Genomic DNA, 25815 nt, shown 5'->3' with positions numbered 1-25815 from the left:
AGTGGTTCAAATGGTTTTTTGTTTAATCTGGTCAGGTATTGTATGTCTGTTACACTACGTTCTTCACAAGTACGTTATAAATTATACCTTACATAGACCTCAACATTTAGAAATTACTATGACACGAACAGTGCAGAAAATAGAATAGTGCAGAAGACATTGTTTATAGCTGTTCGTGAAAAAAAAGAACAATAAAAGAGAGATTACACGCATGTGGAATTAACCTCTTGACATCGAACGTGAGAGGCGGGGAGGGGGGAGGGTGAGGGGGAAAAAAGTGGGAGACACTATTTTCTAGATTTTGACTGAAAAGACCCGCAGTGGCTATAAAATACTTTTTGTTAAAAATCACGACCAATTTCACGTCAAATGAAGACGCATCCTTTGGTGTTAGAGATTCTTTTTAACAAGTCATAGTGGGAAGGTAATTAACTTAGAACCACTCACTATCGTTTTTGTCAAGCTATAAACAAACAGCGCGCTAAAAGCGGTAATACATATTCTAGAAAAAAATACCGCTTTGCCGAGCGGTCAGTACTGCCTTTCCTGCTGTCCCTCAACCACCTTGCTGCTCGTGGTTCCGTTCTGATGCACCCTTCATTTTAACTATGAACTACCGCTTTCAGTGCGCTATTTGTTTGTAACTTGATATGGTTGATGGGGAAGGGCTCCAAGGCAGTTATCTTCCCTGTATAACTTATTAAAAAGAATCTCTATAAGCTGAGAATGCGTCTTCAATTGCTGCGAAACTGGTCGTGACTTCAAACAAAAAGTCTTTTACTGCCAATGCGAGTCATTTAATTCGACATGTGGAAATCCGTAGGGTTACCCGCAGTCTGAAATGACTATCTTTCAGGCATCTTTACGTACTCCCTGCGCGCTCGGAACTCTTAGAGTACGACGTGACGCTATAGACAGGCATTTTAGAGACCTTACGCAACACATCTGCTCAAAACTTCACGGAATTTTCAATATGGTTTTAATTTCATGGCCGATAGGAGGTTGACAAACGTAGTCCTCGTATTTAATTCGCATGCTCGATTTTCGAGTCACAGAATTTCATCTCTGGACATACTTGTTGCAGTTCAGAACATAATCATAATTAAAATAACTTTAAGTACGTCAATGTATTGTCTGTGTTGGACGGTTAAAGCCCGTTTCAAGATAAAAGTGTATAGTTTCCAAATAGATCTCGTGAATTAAATATAATCATTAAAACAACTGAATGTATTATCAAAAATGGTTCAAATGGCTCTAAGCGCTATGGGACTTAACATCTGAGGTCAGCAGTCCCCTATACTTAGAACTACTTAAACCTAACTAACCTAAGGACATCACACACATCCATGCCCGAGGCAGGATTCGAACCTGCGACCGTAGCAGCAGCGCGGTTCCGGACTGAAGTGCCTAGAACCGCTCGGCCGAATATATTATCCTATGCATGTATATGTGAAAGGCAATGTCCTGACTGAATGACTCATCAGCGCCCAGCCCAGACCGCAAATGATAGAAAGCTGAGAATTGGAGAGGGTGTTGATCTCGCACTGTAGGCGTCGTTTAAAATGGGAGTTCTCGAAATTCAACTCCTAAGGTGCTGAAATAGGGAATGAGAAGATTTTTGAAAATATGTTGCTAGATGTACGGAAATCAGTATTTGGTTTGTCGGTCGCCCTGTGGGGGCGAAATGGCTGGTGTAAAATTTTTTAAAAATAGATCATTATTAAAAACAACTACGGAATTTTTAAAGCTACAGCTACGAAATGTGGTATTTTACTTCTCGGGTAAAAAAAAAAAAAAGAAAAAAGAAAACCTCTTCAGTGTTTTTGGAAATTCGACCTCTAAGGAAATGAAATGTTTTATGGAAATATTTCATTATGAAAGCATAATATTTAAAGCTAATTTTTTAAAACTGGATTTGGCTTGTTGCTTAGAAGTTAAAAATATGTGCCTCTCTGTTTTTGGAAAAGGGGAGAAAATACAATACGAACATTTTTAAGAAATTATTTCGTTATATGAAAAATTTTTAAAACTAAATCTATGAAAATTGCTATTTCACGTCTCGGTTACAGATAAAGAAACATGCCTTAGGAAACGAAAGCTTCCATGGAAATATCACCAAAAGAACGCAAAACGCATGATTAACAAAAACCTTGGACTCCAGCCAAGGAGTACAATCGGAAAAGTTGATGCTTCTGTGTCCTTAATTAGCGTGAAAAGTGTAGAAGATGTTACAATTTGTGAACATCATAGAAGTTAGATTAAACAAAAATCTGTTCCGAGCAAACAGTCTACACGAGCAGAGCAGTGGGCGCTAAGCTGGTGAGAGTGTATTAGTAAAATACAGCTGAACGCTCCTAAGATTACACCCATGAAGATGAATCACACCAAAATCACGCTGAGGGAGGCACACTGATTCTCTAGAATAAGTCGGATGCCTTACCTTTTATTGGCGGCCTCACATGCCTGCACTGCTTGTACGTGGAGTCGCAAGCGTCGTTGCAGATGGCTGGCGGGAATTCTTCGCCGGGCACGGGAGCGGCTCGGCTCGGCGCAGCCATTTCATCAGGCAGACAGCGCATGTGAATATTAAAAGTGGACAACGCAGCGCAGAATTCAGTGTCAGCGGGCGCTCAGAGGCGGGAGGAGTCGAAGAGGAGCGCAGGCGAGGCGAGGCGAGGCGAGGCGAGGCGCGGCGTGCATAATGCAGACGTCGACGCGCGACGCGCCGCCTGTCAAAGTCTTCTCGTCGTTCGTGCAAAAACAAACGGCTGCGTTCAATGCGTAATGAGGCGCGTCTGCGCCGGCCGCCTCCGTCGCGGCAACGGCCCGGCGCCGCGCGACGTGCGAATAAACATTCCATAATTGATACGCGGCCGCCCCCGGCAGCGCGCTGTTTTTGTTTTCCTTAATTAACGCTGCAGACCGCGCGGCGCGCTGTTTTATTCAGCCGCCACATCACGAATTTATAAAAGGCGCCCCTGAAAACTGAGCGTTTTCTACGCGCGTTTTGGAGAGCCCCGCGAGTGGGATTGCCGTTGCTAATTCACGAGCCCGATGACAAACGCGCCGGCGCCGGCTGACAGCAGCCTATCGCGGCGTCCTCCGCGCAAATCTGAAATATTTGTCGACGTCAGCGACGTATTTTGTCACCGCTGACGCACTTGCAAAGGAGTTACAGAATTCCGAAGTTAATTTATTATCTATGAACGCCGGGAGGTGGCAGTGGGGCGACGAAGTAGATGCCCTGTATCTCTACAGAGTGGTAGTGATAATGGAGAAGGTGACTTACACTACCTCCATCTACACCTCCAATCTACATCTGTACTCTGTAAGCCATTTTAATGTGTGCGGCCGGCCGTGGTGGACGAGCAGTTCTATGCGCTCCAGTCTGGAATCGCGCGACCGCTACGGTCGCAGGCTCGAATCCTGCCTCGGGCATGGATGTATCTGATGTCCTTAGGTTAGTTAGGTTTTAGTAGTTCTAAGTTCTAGGCGACTGATGACCTCAGATGTTAAGTCCCATAGTGCTCAGAGCCATTTTGAACCATATTTTTAATGTGTGTGGCACAGTCTGGTATCATTAAAGTTATCTCATACCTTCACCCCTCCTTCCTGTCCACTTCGCGTACGGTGCGTGGTTAGAAAGACTGTCGATAGACCGCCAAATGAGCCCTCATTGCTACGATTTTGTAATAGTCATCTTACCGGTTGACGCATATGAAAGTAATATTTTGCAAGAGTCTCCTTAGTACGTATGCTCCTGGAATTTAAACAACAAACTGTAACAGGCAACAATGACGCGCGAAGCCTTTGTTGTAGCATCTACAACTGACGTTTTCTGAGTGGCCGCACGGTTTGAGGCGTCATGTCACGGACTTCGCGGCCCCTTCCCGCCGCAGGTTCGAGTCCTCCGTCGGGCTTGTGTGTGTGTGTTAGTTCGTGTAACTAGTCTGTAAGCCTAGGGACGGATGACCTGAGCAGTTTCGTCTCTTAGGAATTCGCACACATCTGAACTTTTTTTTTATGAGCATCTCCATAACGTTCTTCCGTTTACTAAACAATCCCATGACGAAACGCGCAGCTTTTCATTGGACGTTCCCCGTGTTTTCTCTTGATCCAAAGTGCCAAGGGCCCTTATTGGTGAGCAGCACTCAAGAATCGGCTGTAGAAGTGTTGTGTTATGTGACCCACTTCTTTCGTGGACTCAAATGGTTCATATTGTTCTGAGCACTATGGGACTTAACATCTGAGGTCATCAGTCCCCTAGACTTAGGACTACTTAAACCTAACCAACCTAAGGACATAACACACATCCATGCCCGAGGCAGGATTTGAACCTGTGACCGTAGCAGCAGTGCGGTTCCGGACTGAAGCGCCTAGGACCGCTCGGCCACAAGGGCCGGCTTTTCGTGGATTAGTTACATTTTCTTAATATTCTTCCAATGTATTTCCGCCTGGCGTCTTCTTTTCCTAAAATTTGCTTTATGTGATCATTCGTCTTTAGGTCTGTCTCAACAGTTACTCCCAGGTATCTTACTGTTGTTACTGTTTGCAGTGGTTTATCGCCATCAGCGTAATCGGACAGTAATGCCGTAACACGAGTCGAATTCAATCTTGTACGCACCTTTCACAACTGGAGTCAGCAGAATACTGCAGTGTTTTTAGTTCTTACACATGGAAGTGATATTGATCTCTGAGAGCTCCGAGCCCGTGTTTTTACGCTTAAAAGAATCTGCAGCCGGCCATAATTTCGAGTACTTTGGAAAAGCTTTCATTAGTTTGCTATAACTAGTTTCCTGCAGGCGATGAAAAGCATTGTACACATCAAAGCGGTAATCAGCTAAGGGACGTCAGTAATAAAACAGATATTGCATGGAAGCGCTTCAACAATTTTATGCAGGAAATGGGACAGCTTATTGTTTTCGGCTAAAATAAAGGAACCTAAGGGTCACATTTCTAGATTAGAAGGATTTATCAACACTGAAATTTCACTCCAGGAACACTGTGGAGTGACTCGAATTTATTTAGTCTCTAAATTTGGTATGCACAGATCATGTGCTACGTAGCATTAATCGTAGGGAACCACTGTGCCATCTCTCCTGGGCAACCTCTGTGGAGCATCTGACATAATTACTACTAAATTTTACTGACCACATGCCCCTCAACTTGCGCATCCAGTGACCCCTATCGGTTGTGCACAACACGGCTGTCGGTCGGTTCTGCAGAAGCTTCGGAGGCCTCTGACGAAGTTTTTTTCTTTTTTTTAAAAAAAAAAAACATTCTGCAGGGCCTACACAGTAATTCATTCACGTATATCACCTCATGCTGATTCGTTTCTTATTTATTGTTATTGTTGTTGTGGCCTACAGTCCAGAGACTGGTTCGATGCAGCTCTCCATGTTAGTGTATCCTGTGCAAGCTTCTCCATCTCCAAGTACCTACTGCAACGTACATCATTCTGAATCTGCTTTGTGTATTCTCCAATACTAAATTGGTGATCCCTTGATGCCTCAGAACATGTCCTACCAACCGATCCCTTCTTCTAGTCAAGTTGTGCCACAAATTCCTCTTCTCCCCAATTCTGTTCAGCACCTCCTCATTAGTTACGTAATCTACCCATCTAATCTTCAGCATTCTTCTGTAGCTTCACATTTCGAAAGATTCTATTTTCTTCTTGTTTTAACTATTTATTGATAACCGTTATACCGTCGTAATGTCGTTAGTAGCCTACAGTCGTCCTTCAACTATTTCTCTCTTCCAGTTTCATTCCAAAATCACGTGTAACCTTACTTTGTTCGTTTATATCATTCTTCACGTTTTCTCACTCTCGTACGACATTCAGTCCCATAAAAGTCCATTTTCCGATTCCTAATACATCGACTTAATTACCCTCGTGGAAAGCGAAATCCTTAGCTATCTCCAATGCACTCATTCGCTTGGGGTTCTTACGTAACTACGGAGTTTACTTTCCCGTTTCGTAAAGCAATTACTCTTCATAATATTAAGAGCAAAAGCATGTTATTGCCATATGTAGTAAAGATGTTTTTGTACATATCTCGTTCTCGTCCAAGCTACGCGTTGGCAGTTAATCTCACCATTAAACGAAATGAAAATTGTAGTAGAAAGACGATGTCATAATAAGTTTCCACTGATAATGTTGCACGGCAGAACTGAAACAGTGCTCATAGTGAAGATGCCAATGTAACGGCTGTACATTTTCAGGTACGGAATGGACCTGAACGGCGCGCGACGGAAGAATGCGACCCGAGAAACGACGAGCACGCTCAAGGCGTGGCTCAACGAGCACAAAAAGAACCCGTACCCCACCAAGGGCGAGAAGATCATGCTGGCCATCATCACCAAGATGACGCTGACGCAGGTGTCCACGTGGTTCGCGAACGCGCGCCGCCGCCTCAAGAAGGAGAACAAGATGACGTGGGAGCCGCGCAACCGCGTCGACGACGAAGACAACAACAACGAGGAGGACAGCGGCCGCAAGAGCGCCGACCACCACAAAGACCCCGGTGAGTGCCACGCAGCAGTGCGAGCTTCCACTAAAGTCACACTTCCCAACTGTACACTGTCATTACCTTGTAGTCAGCCACGTTTTTTACTTCATTCTCACCTCCGTTAGAAACACTACACTAACGTAACGAAAGTCATGGGATACGTCCTACAATATCGTGACGGATCTCCTTTTGCTCGGCGTAGTGCAGCAACTCGACCTGGCATGGACTCAAGAAGTCGTTGGAAGTCCCCTGCAGAAACATTGAGCCACGCTGTCTCTATAACCGTTCATGATTGCGTAAGTGTTGCCGGTGCAGTGTTTTGTGCACGAACTGATCTCTCGATTATGCCCTATGGATATTCAATGGCGATCTGGGTGGCCAAATCATTCGCTCGAATTGTCCAGAATGTTATTCACACCTATCGGGAAAAATTGGGGCCCGCTGACATGCTGCACTGTCATCCACAAGAATCTCATAGTTGAATGGTTGCAAATGATTTTCAAGTACCCGAGTATAACCATTTCCAGTCAATGACTGGTTCAATTTGACCAGAGGACCCACTCTTTTCCATGTAAACATAGTACATACTGTTATGGAGCCACCACCAGCTTGCACAGTGCCTTGTTGACAAATTGTCCATGGCTTCGTGGGGTCTGCACCGCATTCGAAGCCCAATATCAGTTCTTACCAACTGAACTCTGGCCCCATCTAAGCAGGCCACGGTTTTCCAGACGCCTAGAGTCCAAGTGATATGGTCACGAGCCCCCGAGAGGCACTGCAGTCGATATCGTGCCGTCAGCAAAGGCACTCGCGCCGATTGTCTGCTGCTGTAGCGTATTAAGTCAAGTTTCGCCGCGCTGTCCTAACGGATGCATTCGTTGTACGTCCCACATTGATTTCTGCAATTATTTCGCTCAGTGTTGCTTCTCTGTTAACACTGACACCTACGCAAACGCCGCTGCTCTCGGTCGTTAAGTGAAGTCCATCGGGCACTGCGTTGCCTGGGTGAGAGGTAACGCATGAAGTTTGCTAATCTCGGCAGACTCTTGACACTGTCGATCTCCGAATACTGAATTCCCTGTATCTGGAATGGATTGTGCCATGTGTCTACTTCCAGCTACCATTCTGCGTTCAAAGTCCGTTTATTCCCGTCGTGCGGCCACATGAATCACGTGAGTACAAACGACAGCTTCAGCAGTGTATTGCCCCTCTATACCCTGCGTACGCTATACTTCCGCCATCTGTATATGTGGATGTCGCTATCCTAAGACTTTTGTCACCCGAGTGCAGATCACCAAGGGCATACAATGCAAAAAGCATTATAATCTTTACCCTTGTTAAGCCGTGAGTAAACCTTACACCATTTGCTTGCTATCGGCTCAAAGGCATCACGAAAGGTAAAACTGACTGTAAAAACACCCAAATCTTTTGCCGGCCGCGGTGGTCTAGCGGTTCTAGGCGCTCAGTCCGGAACCGCACGACTGCTACGGTCGCAGGTTCGAATCCTGCCTCGGGCATGGATGTGTGTGATGTCCTTAGGTTAGTTAGGTTTAAGTAGTTCTAAGTTCTAGGGGACTGATGACCACAGATGTTAAGTCCCATAGTACTCAGAGCCATTTGAACCCAAATCTTTCCACAGACATCCATCTCGCTACTGAGTAGGAGTAAGCTCGGTATGACGCCTGTTGATTGCAGGTATGCCAGTTTAGCTCTCTTCGGACTAAAAGGTTAAACGTGAGACTAATGAACGAACTGTATTACGTGAAATACTGTTCATTTGCCTCTAATAGGAATTTTTACGTGTCCTGAAGCTGTTCAATCGGGAATGAGCTTTTTAATAGGAAGTGAAAAAATACCATCCAAAACAGTATAACTGGCAACCTCAGTGCCAACAACAGTAATCAAACTCAGCGGAACATAGTTACTTTATTATTGTTTCCACACTCTTTTATCTTCATCAAAATGATAATTTATATGTCTATTCCTCACTAGGGCGTTATTGGTAGCTGAATGGTCAGCGTGACGGAATGTCATACCTAACGGCCCGGGTTCGATTTCCGGCTGGGTCGGAGACTTACTCCGCTCAGGGACTGGGTGCGGTCTTGTCCTTATCACCGTCATTTCATCCCCATCGACACGCCAATCGTCGAAGTGGAGTCAGCTCGAAAGACTTGCACCAGGCGAACGGTCTACCTGACGAGAGCCCTAGCCACACGGCATTTCCATTTCCACTAGGGCGTTTGTGTGGCTACCTGCCTCGCGGGTAAGATGTGGGCGTTCTCTGTGTAGAACTAGTCAGGTACAATGGTTATTGCTAACGTTTGCTACTAAAATTTCTTCTTCCTCTTCTTCTCATTTTGAAGTGCATATGTAAGTGTAACTGTGAGAAGTATGATGAACCTTTTAGGTGCCGTTTGAGATGATTTCGTAGTAGTTGACAGTTATTTTACTGGTCACAGAGTACACATAAGTGCAGCACCTGCGAGTGGCCAGGAGGTCAGGAAGTGCTGTTTACCGTAATCCAGCGCTAACGAACCTGTCAGCCTGTCTGAGTGACAGTCGCACTTACGCAACATTGTTAATAAGATGGAGCAAACCAGTTGCAGAGAGGACTCATAAATCAAACGCTCGCGTTTCGCTGAGTCTTCTCTACCACGTACGGAACGGTTAACAAGTCTGTCTGGTTACTGCTTGCTAAATGTTCGACAGTGCGATGAAAGCCGTACCCAATACAACAAGCACTGTCTTTGCGATCCCATCAGGACCTAGAACTGGAATGGAATAAGGTTGGAATGTAACGTGTCGTAGACAGATTGATCATTAGTGGTGGTCGTTAATTCTGCTGACAAAGTATCAAAGAAGTAAATGACGTAGACGTCCCAAAGATATCCTGCAGGTATTCACCTGAAGTAGAGAAATCACAGAAAACACGTCGGTATTCCAGAACATGCGCTGTTGCCAGATTTTTTCAAATACTTACGCAGTGGCTCGACTGCAAAGCTAACCCGCTCAATGTCTATCGTTTTCCGCAAGATGGAGTGTGCCTAGAAAGGACTGAGAAGCGTTTTCCGTGTCTAGTGATGACGATTTTCTCTGCTTTTCTTAGCTCTTTTATTGTGATATTCAGCTTTTACCGCCTCAGCAGCCCTGCTCGCAAATTAAAACAGGTCATTATTGGGGTAGTTGTTTACGGGTTCTCGTTTTTTTATTATAAACTCACAAAATACTGTTGATGGAAAGTGAGAGACAAGAATCGCTGCTCCCTTCTCAAAATTCCGATAATACGTTCAGCATTTACAAATACGCAGAATCACCACTACGACCAGGTCTGTTATATGTGGAAAACAGACGAGTGGCTGGTTCGCTTGCGCCTAGCTCCTTACGACTCTATTGTAGTGTGGTTGAGTTACCTATATGTCTTACACAATGAATGAACTTCGTTAATTTCAGATTTCTCCGTATATCCGTGGAACAAAAATTAAAACGAAAGACAAAAGCTACTCCATACTCGTGAAAGAAACCTGAAGTCCTAGTAAAGGCTTTACCCATGGCTTTCTCTACAACATTACCCAACAGGGCACTCTTCATTGCGAAAGGAGAGGTCACCGAAAAATACGTGTAACTATACGCCCTTTGTTCACGCCGTACGCATAGCTGCTCACACGCTTCAGAGTCCGTCCCCCCGCGAGTCTGATGAATTTTCAAACGATGTTGTTTCATCTTGCCCGCCTTGTGAGCCATCTTATGCATTATTCAGAGAAGAGGTTTAATTTAGGTGCTCTTTTACAGGGCTGAGCACTGCACCGCACACACACACACACACACACACACACACACACACACATACACACACATCCCCGCGCGCGCCAACTTTCGACTGACTTAAAATTAAAAAAAAAAGAAGCCCACTCGCTTCCCATCAGCATATTACCGACACCGGAACTTCCAAGCGGCCGTGTTGACAGGCCTTCCTTGGCTCAAAGCGGCGCGCGGCCGCCGGCCGCCTTTGACGGAAGAGTTATTGAGTCAGCCCGACGATTGGCGACCTATGCTTCTATCAGGGTAACTGTGCACCCGCGGTACTAAATTACGCCGTCCACTTTCATCCGCTTGTTTGTGTTAGCTGTCCAAATAGATATTTAAAGAAAGACGAGCGGCGGCGTGTCCCCAGGCCGAGATGAAAATCCCCGGCGACGCGACGCGACTCACGGTCCCGCGACGGCACGTGTGAGCGCTCGTAAAAGCGTGCAAATATCAGGGTGGCGCAATATCACCGCTCCGCTCTATTAATACCCAGCCTGACCGGCGACTGAGTCAGCTAGGCACGGTGGCAGCGACGCGACGGGCTTGCGTCACTCGTTAACGATCTTTGGCTGTCACCTAGTCTTTGCTCCTACCGTCGCCTCGTGCTCTGCGACTGTCACTTGTGTCTCTCATGCCCAGCCACATTCTCGCCTTCGTGCATACCAGAAAAGCTAGATGTTAGCAATGAAGCCTCCATTGTGCATCCAGTCGACCTTCCTGGCAGGTTAGGTTTGGTGTGTCTGCCACACCTCGGAAGAAAAGTCTTTGGGAGTAGTTCAGCTCCGTGCCATAGATTTTCCTGAAAACGAGGGGTTTCAACCATAGCAAATGTTCCGTATTAAAATCTAATTTTAATATCAGTAACATCAGTCTACCGTAGCACCCTCCGACGGTGTGCGTGCATTGATCTCCCATGTTTTTGCGTCGGTTACCAACAAGTGTTATTTGGTGATCATGATACATAATCGTCTGGCGCTGTCATGTTGCCAGATATGTCAACACTCGGGTAACAAAAGCCAAAAATGGTACAAATGGCTCTGAGCACTATGGGACTAAACATCTGAGGTCATCAGTCCCCTAGAACTTAGAACGACTTAAACTTAACTAAACTAAGGACATCACACACATCCATGCCCGAGGCAGGATTCGAACCTGCGACTGCAGCAATCGCGCTGTTCCAGAGTGAAGCGCCTAGAGCCACTCGGCCACCGCGGCCGGCTGACAGAAGTCACGTGACAGCAATATCCACTATTACTGATGGCGGTAGTTTGTCGTTTGCAGGGTATAAAACGGCACTGTACTGGTGGAGCTATTATTTGTATTCAAGTGACTGATGTGAAACGGTTTTCGATCTGATTGTAGCAGTGCGATGGGAATCAACAGATTTTGAACGCGGATTGGTAGAAAGAGCTAGACGCATGGGACATTCCATTTCGGAAACCGTTAGGGGATTCAATATTTCGAGATATACAGTGTCAAGAGTGTGCCCGAGAATATCGGATTTCAGGGATTACCTCTCACCACGGACCACTCAGTGGCCGTCGGCCTTTACTTAACGACCACGAGCAGCGGCGTTTGCGTAGAGTTGTCAATGCTAACAGACAAGCAACACTGCGTGGAATAACCACAGAAATCAACGTGGGACGTACGACGAACGTATCTGTTAGGACAGTGTGGCGAAATCCGGCGCTAATGGGTTATGGCAGCAGACGAACGACGCGAGTAGCTTCTAACAGTACGACATCACCTGCAGCGACTCTCCTGTCAACGTGACCAAGCCGACTGGACCATAAACGACTGGAAAACCGTGGTCTGGTCAGATGAGCCGTGATTTCAGTTGGTGGCGGTTCGAGTGTGGCGGAGACACCACGAAGCCATGGACCCAAGTTCTCAACAAGGCACTGTGTAAGCTGGTGGAATGGACTGGGTCCTCTATTCCAACTGAACCGATATAGGTGTTCATTCTTTCCGCGCGCTATACGAGATTGGAATAATAGAGAATTGTGAAGGTGGTTCGATGAACCCTCTGCCAGGCTCTTAAATGTGATTTGCAGAGTATCCATGTAGATCATTGACTAGAGTAGACTATTTGCAGTGATCTGTGGACTCCATGTTCCCAAACAACGATGTAATTTTTGTGCATGACAACGAGCCATGTCACAGGACCACAATTGTTCGCGATTGGTTTGAAGAACATTCTGGACAATTCGAGCGAATTATTTGGATGCCCAGATCGCCCGATTTGAATCCCACCGAAAATTTATGGGACAGAACCGAGAGGTCAGTTCGTGCACAAACTCCTGAACGGGCAACATTTCCGCAATTATCGACGGTTATAAAGGCTGCGTGGCTGTATATTTCTGCACCGGACACCCAACGCCTTGTTGAGTCCATACTACGTCGAGCTGCTGCACCACAACATAAAAAAGCAGGATCGATGCGGTATTAGGAGGTGTCCCATGGCTTTTGTCATTTCGGTGTATAACATCACCGTTTTCTGTTTCCCGTACCAACGACGCTTGTACATGACCCTAGAAGTTAGGTCCGTCGCTAGCCGCAGAACGCAAAATTCCCGTTGCGCCAGGCACATAATCGCTTTTCTCCGTGCTTTCTTTATTTTCTTTCCAACGCTACCTTAGCTTTCGCATTCGCTCGGCACTGGCCTTTCGACGTAAACTTTCCTCTCACTTACATTTTCTAAAATTCCTGGCACATTACGAGTCATGCGAGATGGCATCTTTCATTATTTTGTAATTTTCAATTCGGAACGGATTTTCACATATATTCCTACGAATGACACCAAAATCACTGTGCTAGCTAAACGCGTTTCGACGGTAAACAAATTAACAACTTTACATGAAGCTAATGCGCAATATTAACGCGCATGCTCTTGTACTGGTACAAAACAAATACTGAGATGATCTATCCGTTGTTGGCCTCGGCCTTTGTTTACGCATTATTAGGCTTGTAGTTATTAGCGATTCAAATTGGACGCTATTTGTCACATAAGAAATTTCGACCGACATATCGAACGTGTAGCCATTTTCGCCTCATAACTGTTTGTATTGTTCAGACCTCAGACTGTTAACGTGCCATATAGCTCTGACTTCTCCAAACTTTGTCTATAAGGTTTCCAAATTGTGTTGACATTGGCAACTTGCTTTTAAAGCTCCATACACAAATGTTGAATTTTGTGTCTACAAAATTAAAAAAATTAAAACGAAATATCCTATAACTACAATGTTATTAAGTCACAAGTGGTATCAGTCAACCGATACACAAGTATCTGGGTGTAAAAATGTTTTAGACATATGAAATCGAATGACCACATTGGCAAGGCCGTAGTTAATGAAAGAAACAGACTCAAATCATTGCTAGGATACTGCGAAAATGTAATCAAAGGAGATGGCTTACAAAACAGTAGTGTGAACAACACAAGAGTATTGCTCTAGTTTGTAGGATCAGTACCTAATAGGAATTAGGGAGGATATAGAACGCGCGCAAAGAAAGGGAGCACGAATGGTCACGGGTTTACTTGACACTTGGAAGAGCGCCACAGAGATGATGAGAAAATGCATGAAGATACGCACCTACTGACACGCGAAACCCTACTTACCACGTCTCAAGAAGCAGCATTAAATGAAGACTCTAGCAGTACACCACACCACCCTACCCTGTGTAAGCGGTACAATGGGAAATACTCTACGCCATGGGTTTCACGGTGATATTTAGAGAAGAGGTGTAGAAATGTGTAGAAATGTATTTATTCATTCCACCAGTGTAACGAATTCTATACGAGAACTTTCGTGAGGTTTCCTAACAGGAGGAGAACAGTGGTAACTAGAATCTTTGAGTTATTCTCTGAGGCACATTCGGATGATACAGAGGGTGAAAGGGTAAAGTGTTTCTCGTAGAATAAAATATGTGTGGTTTACAGACTTCCTTGGGTACTGAAGTTTAATCTGAGGAGAATGTTACATTTTGGATTTATCGACCAGGTGGTCACATTACCAACTGTGACACTGATCACTCATTGCTTATTTTCAGAATTTAGCTCCAGTGCATTTGAGTGTTTCATTGTGTAGTTACTACAAGTAAAATAAATATTTGTTCGATAACTGCATCTTGCCATTGTTTAAAAATATTTATGGAGAATCTCTCTGAAGACCGTAGAATCAGTAGCTCGATTTAGATATTTCATAATGGTGTTTAGTATGCAGCTGACAGCAACGTTCGTGGCGGAGCAGTAGCACAGTAAGATTTTATGTGGAAATAAATTCATCGAGTAGCTACTGAAGGAATCTTCCTTGACGTAAACTAGCTTATATAATGAACACATTTTAACAACCTCCTGCATATCGAATTCGCTAATGTTACAGGGTAATAACTATTGTGAGCAGGTCTCCTTATAACTCTGAAGTTCTATAATTTTACCTTTACTTTCATTACACGGGACGCACCTGGCAAGTAAAGACAGAAGACGAGATTATCAATTCCCTGCAATGAAAGAGATTTGAAATCCAGTTCTCTCAAGTGGGAGTCCAGTGCTTCAAACACTGCTTCACTTCGGTTAGTGTACATATAAGGAAGTAAAGTGATTCTTGGCTCTTCTTGTAACGACCGCTCTTGTGAACTTCAGCATCAGGTTTCCGTGATCTGTAACACATTTTTCTTTTCGTTTCGTATAGCAGTCGCTCGAGCATTTCCGTGAGTCCCTCAATAATCAAATAAAGCTGTGGCTCTTCTCTTAATCTTTCCTGCCATGAGGCCAGCTTGACATCGAATCTCCACTGACGAACTTTTTGAAGTCAGACAAATGAAACTAACCTCTTCGTGCGCCAGTCGAGACGCGTATGGTTTCACGAATTTCTTCAAATCACGAGGATGACTGTAGCTACCAAAAGATAATGCACTTAATATTATATAACAGCGAAAACTGGAGAAACGCATCTGTGAACAATTTCAGTCCAGATGACGATTAACGCCGTTCTTATTGTGGCCTTCACTTCGCAGAGTGGTTTAATGCAGCTCTCCCCGGTACTCCATCCTGTGCAGGCCTCTTCGTCTCGAATAACTGTTGCAGCCTACGTCCATTTGAACATGCTTACTGTATTCGTTCCTTCGTTTCCCTCTACAATATTTTTATCGCAGCACAACTCCCCCTCTCACACACGCTTCCCTCCATTACCACACTGATAATTCCGGAATGCCATAGGAAGCATCCATTCAAAAGGCTTTTCTTTTAGTCAGTTGGCCGGCCGCGTGGCCGAGCAGTTCTAGGCGATTTAGTTCGGAACCGCGCTGCTGCTGCGGTCACAGGTTCGAATCCTGCCTCGGGCATGGATGTGTGATGTCCTTAGGTTAGTTAGGTTTAAGTAGTTCGAAGTCTAGGGGTCTGATGACCTCAGATGTTAAGTCCCATAGTGCTTAGAGCCATTTGAACCATTTTTTTAGTCAGTTGTTGCGGCAAATTTATATTTTCCTCGATTCGATTCACTTGCTCGTCATTTGTCTCTCGATCTATCCACGTAATCTTCACCATTCTTCTGTAGCACCGTATTTGAAAAGTTTCTACTATTCTCTTGTCTGAACTGCTTATGATCCACGTTTCACTTCCGTACAACACTACACTGCACACTGATACCTTCAAAAAAGACTTATTTAAATTTATATTCGATGTTGATAAATTCCTCTTTTTCAGAAATTCTTTCGTGCTATAGCTATTCTGCATTTTATTCACACTACAACCAGCCGAGCAGAAACGAAATTACATGTGCACAAGGGCATGATCAGTAAATAGAGCTGCAAGGTGAATAAAAAAAAAAAAAAAAAACGAGGAGCGGAATATCTGCCCGAGAGGACACTGCGGCAGGGAGGATAAAAACGGCTCGACAGCCACAACGGTGCCGGTTCCGCGCGTAGCACAAGGGCGTGTACGCCGAGGCAATGCGCCAAATAAAAGCCGATGGCAGAAAGAGAGAGGGGTGGCATTCGGTAAATCGGCCGAAACAGAGGCAGCGAGGTCTGAAATTGCGAAAAGCGGACCAGCGGCGCCCGGCGGACTCTGAAATTGATGGACGCGGCCGGCCTTTGGAGTATTAATGCGGGTGTTTTGGGCGGCGGCCGGCTCTGGCGGCGATCGCGTCCGCGCCGCTGCCTCCACGCACACGCGCCACGCACCACGCACCACGCACCGCGCAGCACGCGGGCAGCGCGCGCACCGTACTGTGCAAATTGTCTGCCAGCTGTAGGCGGCGTGGCGCAGTTTAAATCACGCAGTCCGCATTATGACGCCCCCGGGCATTAATCACGGATCTGGAAGGAAATAATTAAGCGAGTCAAGGGGTTGGAACAAGTTTTTAAGGGAGTGCCGACTTGAGCAACAAAGCCGAGGGGTGGAAAAGCAGCCGCCGTATTGCGAATATCGAGGGCGGGACTGTCGGTGCGAATTTCCGATACGGCGAAAGGGCCTGTTCTTTCCCCCCGCTCGCAGAGAACAGTGTTTTCTGCTTATAGTCCCTGCACAAGTTTCGGATTGTGAAACACGAGTCAAATAAATATGGCTACTTCGTTATAAGTTTGAGGTTAACTTTTGACTAATATGGCACTTCCCTTTCAGTATATTTAAGTTACAGAAGAAACTGAAGTTTGTGTTGCACTATCTACTAAGATACAAATGGTTGTTCAAACGCAGGCCGGAGTGGCCGTGCGGTTCTAGGCGCTACAGTCTGGGGCCGAGCGACCGCCACGGTCGCAGGTTCGAATCCTGCCTCGGGCATGGATGAGTGTGATGTCCTTAGGTTAGTTAGGTTTAATTAGTTCTAAGTTCTAGGCGACTGATGACCTCAGAAGTTAAGTCGCATAGTGCTCAGAGCCATTTGAACCATTTTTTGGTTGTTCAGACATGACACTGGAAAGGTACTGTAATAGCGAACACTTGGCTTCTCTCCTGACGAATGCAACCGATGTTCTGTTCTACGTGTAATTATTCCGCCGGCCGGGATGGCCGAGCGGTTCTAGGAGCTCCAGTCTGGAACCGCGCGACCGCTACGGTCGCAGGTTCGAATCCTGCCTCGGGCATGGATGTGTGTGATGTCCTTAGGTTAATCAGGTTTAAGTAGTTCTAAGATCTAGGGGACTGATGACCTCAGAAGTTAAGTCCCATAGTGCTCAGAACCATTTGAACCATTTTGTAATTACCCCAAGGAGATGTCTGTTGTTACTGGGTGTCCATTGTCGAGTACGCCGTAAATTCGATTATTTTGATTGTTGTAATTACGTAGTTTACTCATTACATAGATACGATTGTACGGCATCATATATTCCACGCTTTTCGTGCCGTTTTTTAGCTCTTCGATACTGAACGTCAGCTTCCTAGGGATTCCTCTTTACATACTCTAACGTAAAATAATAAGTATACAAAACAATAAATAATGATGATGATAAATCAGAAAGGGAAGTATCGTACTTAACGAATTTATCTCACAGACGTACTATAATCGGCGAGTCTCCTAATGTTTTTGACCACCGCCTGATAGTTGTTCGCGTGTCTCTCTGTCTCACTCGCTAAGACGTAGTGGACTACCGGACGCACAGCAGAAGGATTTGTCTGTTCAAGAAATGGTCACTTCCGCTTACGACCCTAACTGCGGTGATAACTTTTATATTGCCGTCACCAGGGATCACTCTCCACAGTTCATGCTGGATGGCACTGCATCCGCCAGTTCATAACCTTCTCAGCCACAAGTGCAGATTACGTCGGAGTACAGTTATTCCTATGCCATTCAACGAAGTGCCTATTCCTTGACAAGTATGAATCTTACCCCGTGCATCAAAAGACACTCTGTTATATGCCACATAGCCGACATTTCGAAATTTAAAAATAATTTCTACTCTTGTAGTGTCTGCGTCTGCATGATATCTGAAGAGCGCTATGTGATAGTTTAATAATTTCTTTTAAGAGTTTAAGACAATCAACTGTGTAGATCCTTTCAAGGTTCAAAATAATTGTTTTCATATACAGTTGCTGGTTAGTATTACGTAAGATTGGGTCCCTATATAAATGGAGCTTGAATATGGACATGCAAACGTGTAGTTTACTTATGAGACCACGCATATCAAGAGTATGTGTCGACAAAGTTTTTTAGGTACACTTGCTTCTTTCTATCTTCTGTGTAAGCTATGCATGAGTTGACGTATTCTCATGGCCAGTATAAATTTAGAAGATATACGTAGCAGGATGCAGTTATGTGGGTCAATTCTTCTAGGTATGTGCTTGTAAACTCTCGGAATTTTAACAGTCGGTCACACCGTGATGCAGAACGCCTCCCTTGCATCGTCTGCCACTGGAGCTGGCTGAGCATCTCCGTGACGCTTCCGCGCTTACTAAATTGACCTGTAAAGAAACGTGCTGCTCTTCTTTGTATCTTCTCTATTTCCTCTATTGTTCCTATATGGCACGGATACCATACCGACAAGCAGTATCGTTCGAATGATGGTTTTGTACCCTACCTCCTTTGTTGACGGATTAAATTTCCTGAGGATTCATCCAATGAACCTGTCTGGCATCTGCCTTTCCTGCGGTTAGTTTTATATGGTAGTTAAACTTTAAATCACCCCCTACGCATAGTTCTCGATATTTTATGGCTGTGATTCCTTCCATTAATTGTTCTGCAAGTATTTGGTCATACAATAATGGGTTTGTCTGCCTGTTTATGCGCAGTATACAGCTGCCAACTGCCAGTTCCTGCACCGAGTGTCGATCATCTGCTGCTCTTCCTACATTTCGCTACAATTTTATAGCGCTACAACTTCGCTGTATGCTTCAGCATCATCATGGAACTTCGGCGTTATCCGATATATGGAAAACCTTGACTTCCGCTAGGCGTTCGATGCAGTTCCGCACTGCCGCCTAATGAACAAAATACGATCGTACGAAATATCAGACTGACTGTGTGACTGGACCGAAGAGCATGTTACTTCTTAATGGAGAGAAATCTTCAGACACTATATATATATATATATATATATATATATATATATATATTGACTGTGTGACTGGACCGAAGAGCATGTTACTTCTTAATGGAGAGAAATCTTCAGACACAAAATATATATATATATATATATATATATATATATATATTGACTGTGTGACTGGACCGAAGAGCATGTTACTTCTTAATGGAGAGAAAAATATATATATATATATATATATATATATATATATATATATATATATATTGTGTCTGAAGATTTCTCTCCATTAAGAAGTAACATGCTCATCGGTCCAGTCACACAGTCAGTCTGATATTCCGTACGATCGTATTTTGTTCATTAGGCGGCAGTGCGGAACTGCATCGAACGCCTTGTGGAAGTCAAGGAACGCGGCATCAACCTGGGCGCCGGGATCTACTGCTTTTTGAGCGAGCTGAATTTCTCACGATCATTGATTTCGGAAGACATGTTGATTCCTACATAGATTTTCGGTCTCCAGAAATGTCATAATACTACAGGCATAAAACGTGTTCCAAAATTCCGCATAAGACCAATGTCATAGATATAGGCGAATAGTTTTGTACGTCTGTTCGAACAAGTTTCTTATAAACGAGAATGACTGGGATAGTTACGAGAATCCACGGGAAACCTACATCAGATTGACCAGACGGGGATGTGTGCCGTCTAGTCCGGTTTATACGTTTTGTTTCAACGCCGTTTTTGATCGAGGTGTGTGTACACCCTGACTGACAACCGAACATGCCCCGCGTATTCATTGTGCTAATTTTCTGTTAGAAACGAAAGCAAAACATGAACTGTGTTTGTTGTGTAATATCTAAAAAATTTCATTTCCATGTATTCGTGAAAACACCTTTGAAATTATGGAACATTCGTACAAAGAAATACGTGTATTGTACAAATGTGTAAATACAGTAGCTGTACAATTTCTGTACGCTGGGCGCAGCTACTTCGTGTGTCTACAACGCGATTTTGGCTACCGAAACGTCTCCTTGGAAACGCCTCTTCAGGGCTCTATAGACCGCTATTGTTTTGCCCCCAGCCATTTGCGCTTCGCAGTTGAAAGTTGCTAAAGACGCTGCCGGGTGTCAGGGACTTCCTTATGTTGTCTCAACCATAGGAGTGTCTTAGTAGCAAAGAATAAATGTATTAAAATTTCATGCACGATGCGGCATTTTTTCACGTATCTCATTGATTATGAAGTCGTATCTCTTGAACTACAATAGGTGGGTGGCTCTTACCCCCACAGCGATTTATGCCTGGCAGTAGGGGATATGTATACCAAGTTTGACTGAAATCGGTCCAGTGGTTTAGGAGGACACACACACACACACACACACACACACACACACACACACACACACACACACACATTAAATACATTTTAACAGTATGTGGACTTAAACAAATGTAAAATGAGATCTTTGTTAGCTACAAACAGTGTGGGGAAGGGGGGGGGGGAGCGCTTTTTGTCACGTGCGTGCTTTGGACCAACTTCCCTTAGCTCACAGGAGTGTGGGGGTGGCTTTCAGCTCGGCTGCTCGCCACTTGCGAGTGTGGAAGTCGGCCGCTCCCCCGACCGTGACGTCCCCTTCGCAGCTGTCGTGGCAGATATTTTAATCCCGAGTGCGAGTGGGTGCCGGGCCGCGAGTTATTGATAATGTCTTGAGATGACTGCAGTAAATGGAATCCCCCGGCGGGGGCTCGCGCCCTCTCCATATGTCGCCAGACCCCAGCGCTCAATAGCCCATAAATAGCCAACTGCGATTTAATTTGACTCGGTCCTGATAACGAGATTAGGAGTCACGATAAGAGCCGCCCTCGCCTGGTCGGTGAGCCGCGCTTCCGCGAGGGTGCGCAGGGCCGTAGCCGGGGGTTACGCCACCCCCATGCACGCCCACGCACGGCGCTGGCCGCGTCCGCCAAGTGCAAAGAAGACAGCACTGCTGTCAAACCGTTACTACTTTACCGACAGGAAAGTGTGCTATCATCTCATTAGGGGCTGGGACATTTGGGCTGTCTTCTGGAATAGCCTTGTAGGTGCCGCCCTCACCCCAACTGGAAAAATCCGCTGAATCCAATAGCAGACTCACGGCTGCCGAGGACGCTCCCCGAGTGGAAGTCGGTGACATCCTGATGCGGCGGTTTTGTCACCCGCTGGAGAAGTAGGCACTCCCCGTCGGTAGGTTTGCTTGTAGATGGCGGTAACCATGACATGTGTGTTTTGATTCACACGCCGCTACAAGAAAGCACCTGGACCAGGTGGTATCGACTCGGAAACACCACAGACCACCCCGTTCCTAACAACTTTACTGAACGATCCCTTACGATGGGCAGGGTACCTATAATATGGAAAACTTCCAAAGCAGTCATTATTAAGAAATCAGAGAACAGAGATCCTTCAGATCCAAAGACTTACAGGCCAATATGCCTAATAAATACCGTAGCAAAGATTCAGGAGAAACTACTGTATAAGTGCCTGCAAACACACAGAGCTCTCAGGTATATGAGCCGGCACCAATTCGGCTTCACAACTGGCAGATCAATAGATGATGCCAGCAACCAGCCAAATTCCGGTATCAAGGATGTCAAGGACCAGCTATAATCTGCGTCAGCTCGACTCAGAAGAAGATATAACAGCTTTATGACACCCTGTCCAACCAAATCATTGCATATATCTACGCCAGAGGATGGGCAGTGTCATACTGATAACTGGCCTCATATTGCCAAGATCTTTGTGAATATTGCAGTCACTGAAATAGCGTCACATACTTCTGGGTACTTCAAGTTTTGCACTAGGTAATGTAATAGCCAATTAAGAGAGAGGAGAAATAAGAGCGCCATAGTGGAGGAAGCAACAGTTTTCTTAAAGACCGTTTCCACAGCAGTAGCAATTTCGTTGAAGCTCTGTGAACTCTGTTACTCAGCTAACAACGCAAGAAAATTTCATTGCTGAATTTCATCCTAAATTTCCATACAGATTTCGTATTTACTCTGGAAAGCCAAAACAATATGTCCACTGCCTACCGCGACACTGAATGCCATATAATGAAGTTACGTTCTTATAGTGATCCTACTGGTAATTAAAACTCTCGGCTTTACCAGATTTCATCAAAAACACTACTGACCCCAGACGACAGCAGTAGTCTTTGTACTGCAGGCCTGCTGCGTCCCGAAACAAGTAAGGTAAATAATCATTGTCACTGCTCTCTGACCGAGAAAGCAAACTTCTGTTATTGGTTAGGAGCGTAAGAAGGGCCACTGGGAAGAGATGTGGAGATACTAGTCTGCGACAGTCATAGGAAATCTCTCACACTGCTGGTTCTCTCTTGAAATGTCACCAAGCACGCCTTTGGAGACGTTTGCGGGCGACGTTTGATGAATGGCTGCAGCCCCGGCCTCTGGTGGGGCTGTATTCGAGAGCAGCGGCGCGGCAAGAGCTGGTGGTGGCCGGGAGGGGAGCGGGGGAGGGGCGTGTTCTGTGTACCATGTGGTGCGTGGTGTTGTGCAGCCACACACAAGACGGGCGGCACGCCTCTCCGACGCCCTCTGTGAGTCTTCTACTTCGTTCCCCGAGAACAACAGGCAGCCGCGAGCAAAAAGCTCACCGCTTCACGCAACAGTCGACTTGTCGACAGCTTTCTGCCAACAGCCGGAAACAAACAGCTATACAGGACAATTCCGTCAAAAGGTGCCGCAAGTTTTCACAGAAATTAATGCGTACGTATGAGATGAAACAATAAACAAGATCACTAGCGATATTTAGACTCGCGTAGAGGACACAAAAACATTGAAACGGCCACCTCACAAAATATTACTGATCCTGTCAAAAGAACACACTGATCGCTTTGGAGCGTGGTAGATGGTGTAGAAACGGTACCATGCGGTCTCTTACGTAAGTTCTGGTAATGAACTGGTATGTATCTGCCTATAATTAGCATCCTGTTGGGTTGATGTACTCGTACAGGGTGTTACAAAGAGGTACGGCCAAACTTTCAGGAAAGATTCCTCACACACAAATAAAGAAAAGATGTTATGTGGACATGTGTCCGGAAACGCTTAATTTCCATGTTAAAGCTCATTTTAGTTTCGTCAGTATGTACTGTACTTCCTCGAGTCACCGCCAGTTGGCCCAATTGAAGGAAGGAGGAGGAGGAGGAGGAGATTAGTGTTTAACGTCCCGTCGACAACGAGGTCATTAGAGACGGAGCGCAAGCTCGGGTAAGGGAAGGATGAGGAAGGAAATCGGCCGTGCCCTTTCAAAGGAATCATCCCGGCATTTGCCTGAAGCGATTTAGGGAAATCACGGAAAACCTAAATCAGGATGGACGGAGGCGGGATTGAACCGTCGTCCTCCCGAATGCGAGTCCAGTGTGCTAACCACTGCGCCACCTCGCTTGGTTGAAGGAAGGTAATGTTGACTTCGGTGCTTGTGTTGACATGCGACTCATTGCTCTACAGTACTAGCATCTAGCACATCAGTACGTAGCATCAACATGTTAGTGTTCATCACGAACGTGGTTTTGCAGTCAGTGCAATGTTTACAAATGCGGAGTTGGCAGATGCCCATTTGGTGTATGGATTAGCTCGGGGCAATAGCCGTGGCTTTTGTATCGAGACAGATTTCCAGAACGAAGGTGTCCCGACAGGAAGGCTTTCGAAGCAATTGATCGGCGTCTTAGGGAGCACGGAACATTCCAGCCTATGACTCGCGACTGGGGAAGACCTAGAACGACGAGGACACCTGCAATAGACGAGGCAATTCTTCGTGCAGTTGACGATAACCCTAATGTCAGCGTCAGAGAAGTTGCCGCTGTACAAGGTAACATCAACCACGTCACTGTATGGAGAGTGCCACGGGAGAACCAGTTGTTTCCGTACCATGTACAGCGTGTGCAGGCACTATCAGCAGCTGATTGGCCTCCACGGGTACACTTCTGCGAATGGTTCATCCAACAATGTGTCAATCCTCATGTCAGTGCAAATGTTCTCTTTACGGATGAGGCTTCATTCCAACGTGATCAAATTGTAAATTTTCACAATCAACATGTGTGGGCTGACGAGATTCCGCGCGCAATTGTGCAATCACTTCATCAACACAGATTTTCTGTGAACGTTTGGGCAGGCATTGTTGGTGAGTCTTGATTGGGCTCCATGTTCTTCCACCTACGCTCAATGGAGCACGTTATCATGATTTCATACTTAATATTCTACCTGTGCTGCTAGAACATGTGCCTTTACAAGTACGACAACATGTGGTTCATGCACGATGGAGCTCCTGCACATTTCAGTCGAAGTGTTCGTACGCTTCTGAACAATAGATTCGGTGACCGATGGATTGGTAGAGGCGGACCAATTCCATGGCCTCCACGCTCTCCTGACCTCAACCCTCTTGACTTTCATTTATGGGGGCATTTGAAAGCTCTTGTCTACGCAACCCCGGTACCAAATGTAGAGACTCTTCGTGCTCGTATTGTGGATGGCTGTGATACAATACGCCATTCTCCAGGACTGCATCAGCGCTTCAGGGATTCCATGCGACGGAGGATGGATGCATGTATCCTCGCTAACGGAGGACATTTTGAACAAAGTGTTTGATGTCACGCTGGTACTTTCTGTTGCTGTGTCTTTCCATTCCATGATTAATGTGATCTGAAGAGAAGTAATAAAATGAGCTCTAACGTGGAAAGTAAGCGTTTCCGGACACATGTCCACATAACATATTTTCTTTCTTTGTGTGTGAGGAATGTTTCCTGTAAGTTTGGCCGTACCTTTTTGTAACACCCTGTATATAAGCGTGACGGACAATGATTTCTTTACTGAAAATGCACACCGGGCTAGAACACTTACGGGAATTGGCGAAATGCCGCGAGTAATTAGGATAATGAGCAATGGATATAAAATTAGTAGTGTGTGGATTAGTTGGGAATTTGGATCCGACTGGAGGCGTGCTAGGGTAGTCAGCGCAGTTGCACTAACCGACGGGTGTGGATGGCTCAGTGGACGGAGAACTGCCTATTAAGTGGCAGAGCCGGGTTCGAATCCAGGTCTGGCTCAAATTTTCAACATTCCCCACTGAGTTCAATCAATGCCAGCTCGCAGCCAGTATCTGTCATTTCTTTGGGCCGTAAGATGGGTTGATGTGGAAAAATGACAGAAGAACAGAAAAGAGCTGTCGTGTTTCGACGACCCCATAACCAGGTCTTAGATGAAGATACCCGATTTGTTGGTGCATCATCGCAGACTGTCCAAGGTGTCTACATGGAAAGGTTAACCACTAGCAACCAGGTAACCCGGCGTAAGAACAGTGACCGTAACCGGGGGACACTGTTGACGCCTTGTGAATGGCAACCGGTTTCAACGTCTACAGAAATTATCGTTGTCCGTGCTTGCAGATCGGTCTCAACAATTTTTCGAGTGAACATAGCGAAGGGAACTGTGCGCAAAGAACATCTGGAATCGGGTACCTTGAAAAAGCCAATAGCCT

The 25815-nt window shown here is 45.5% G+C and overlaps 1 protein-coding gene across 1 annotated transcript in view; it reads left to right on the top strand.

Annotated features, from left to right (window-relative positions):
- The window catches only part of LOC126431514 (iroquois-class homeodomain protein IRX-3), a 227628-nt gene that overhangs the window by 193757 nt on the left and 8056 nt on the right, over positions 1 to 25815 (top strand). The window contains exon 3 of the mRNA XM_050090435.1: positions 6223 to 6524. Coding sequence (XP_049946392.1) covers positions 6223 to 6524 — 302 coding nt within the window. The remainder of the gene's footprint in view (positions 1 to 6222; positions 6525 to 25815) is intronic.

Source organism: Schistocerca serialis, chromosome 1, assembly GCF_023864345.2.
Source record: "Schistocerca serialis cubense isolate TAMUIC-IGC-003099 chromosome 1, iqSchSeri2.2, whole genome shotgun sequence".
Lineage (NCBI taxonomy): Eukaryota > Metazoa > Arthropoda > Insecta > Orthoptera > Acrididae > Schistocerca > Schistocerca serialis.
This window is presented reverse-complemented; position numbering and strand designations above follow the sequence as displayed.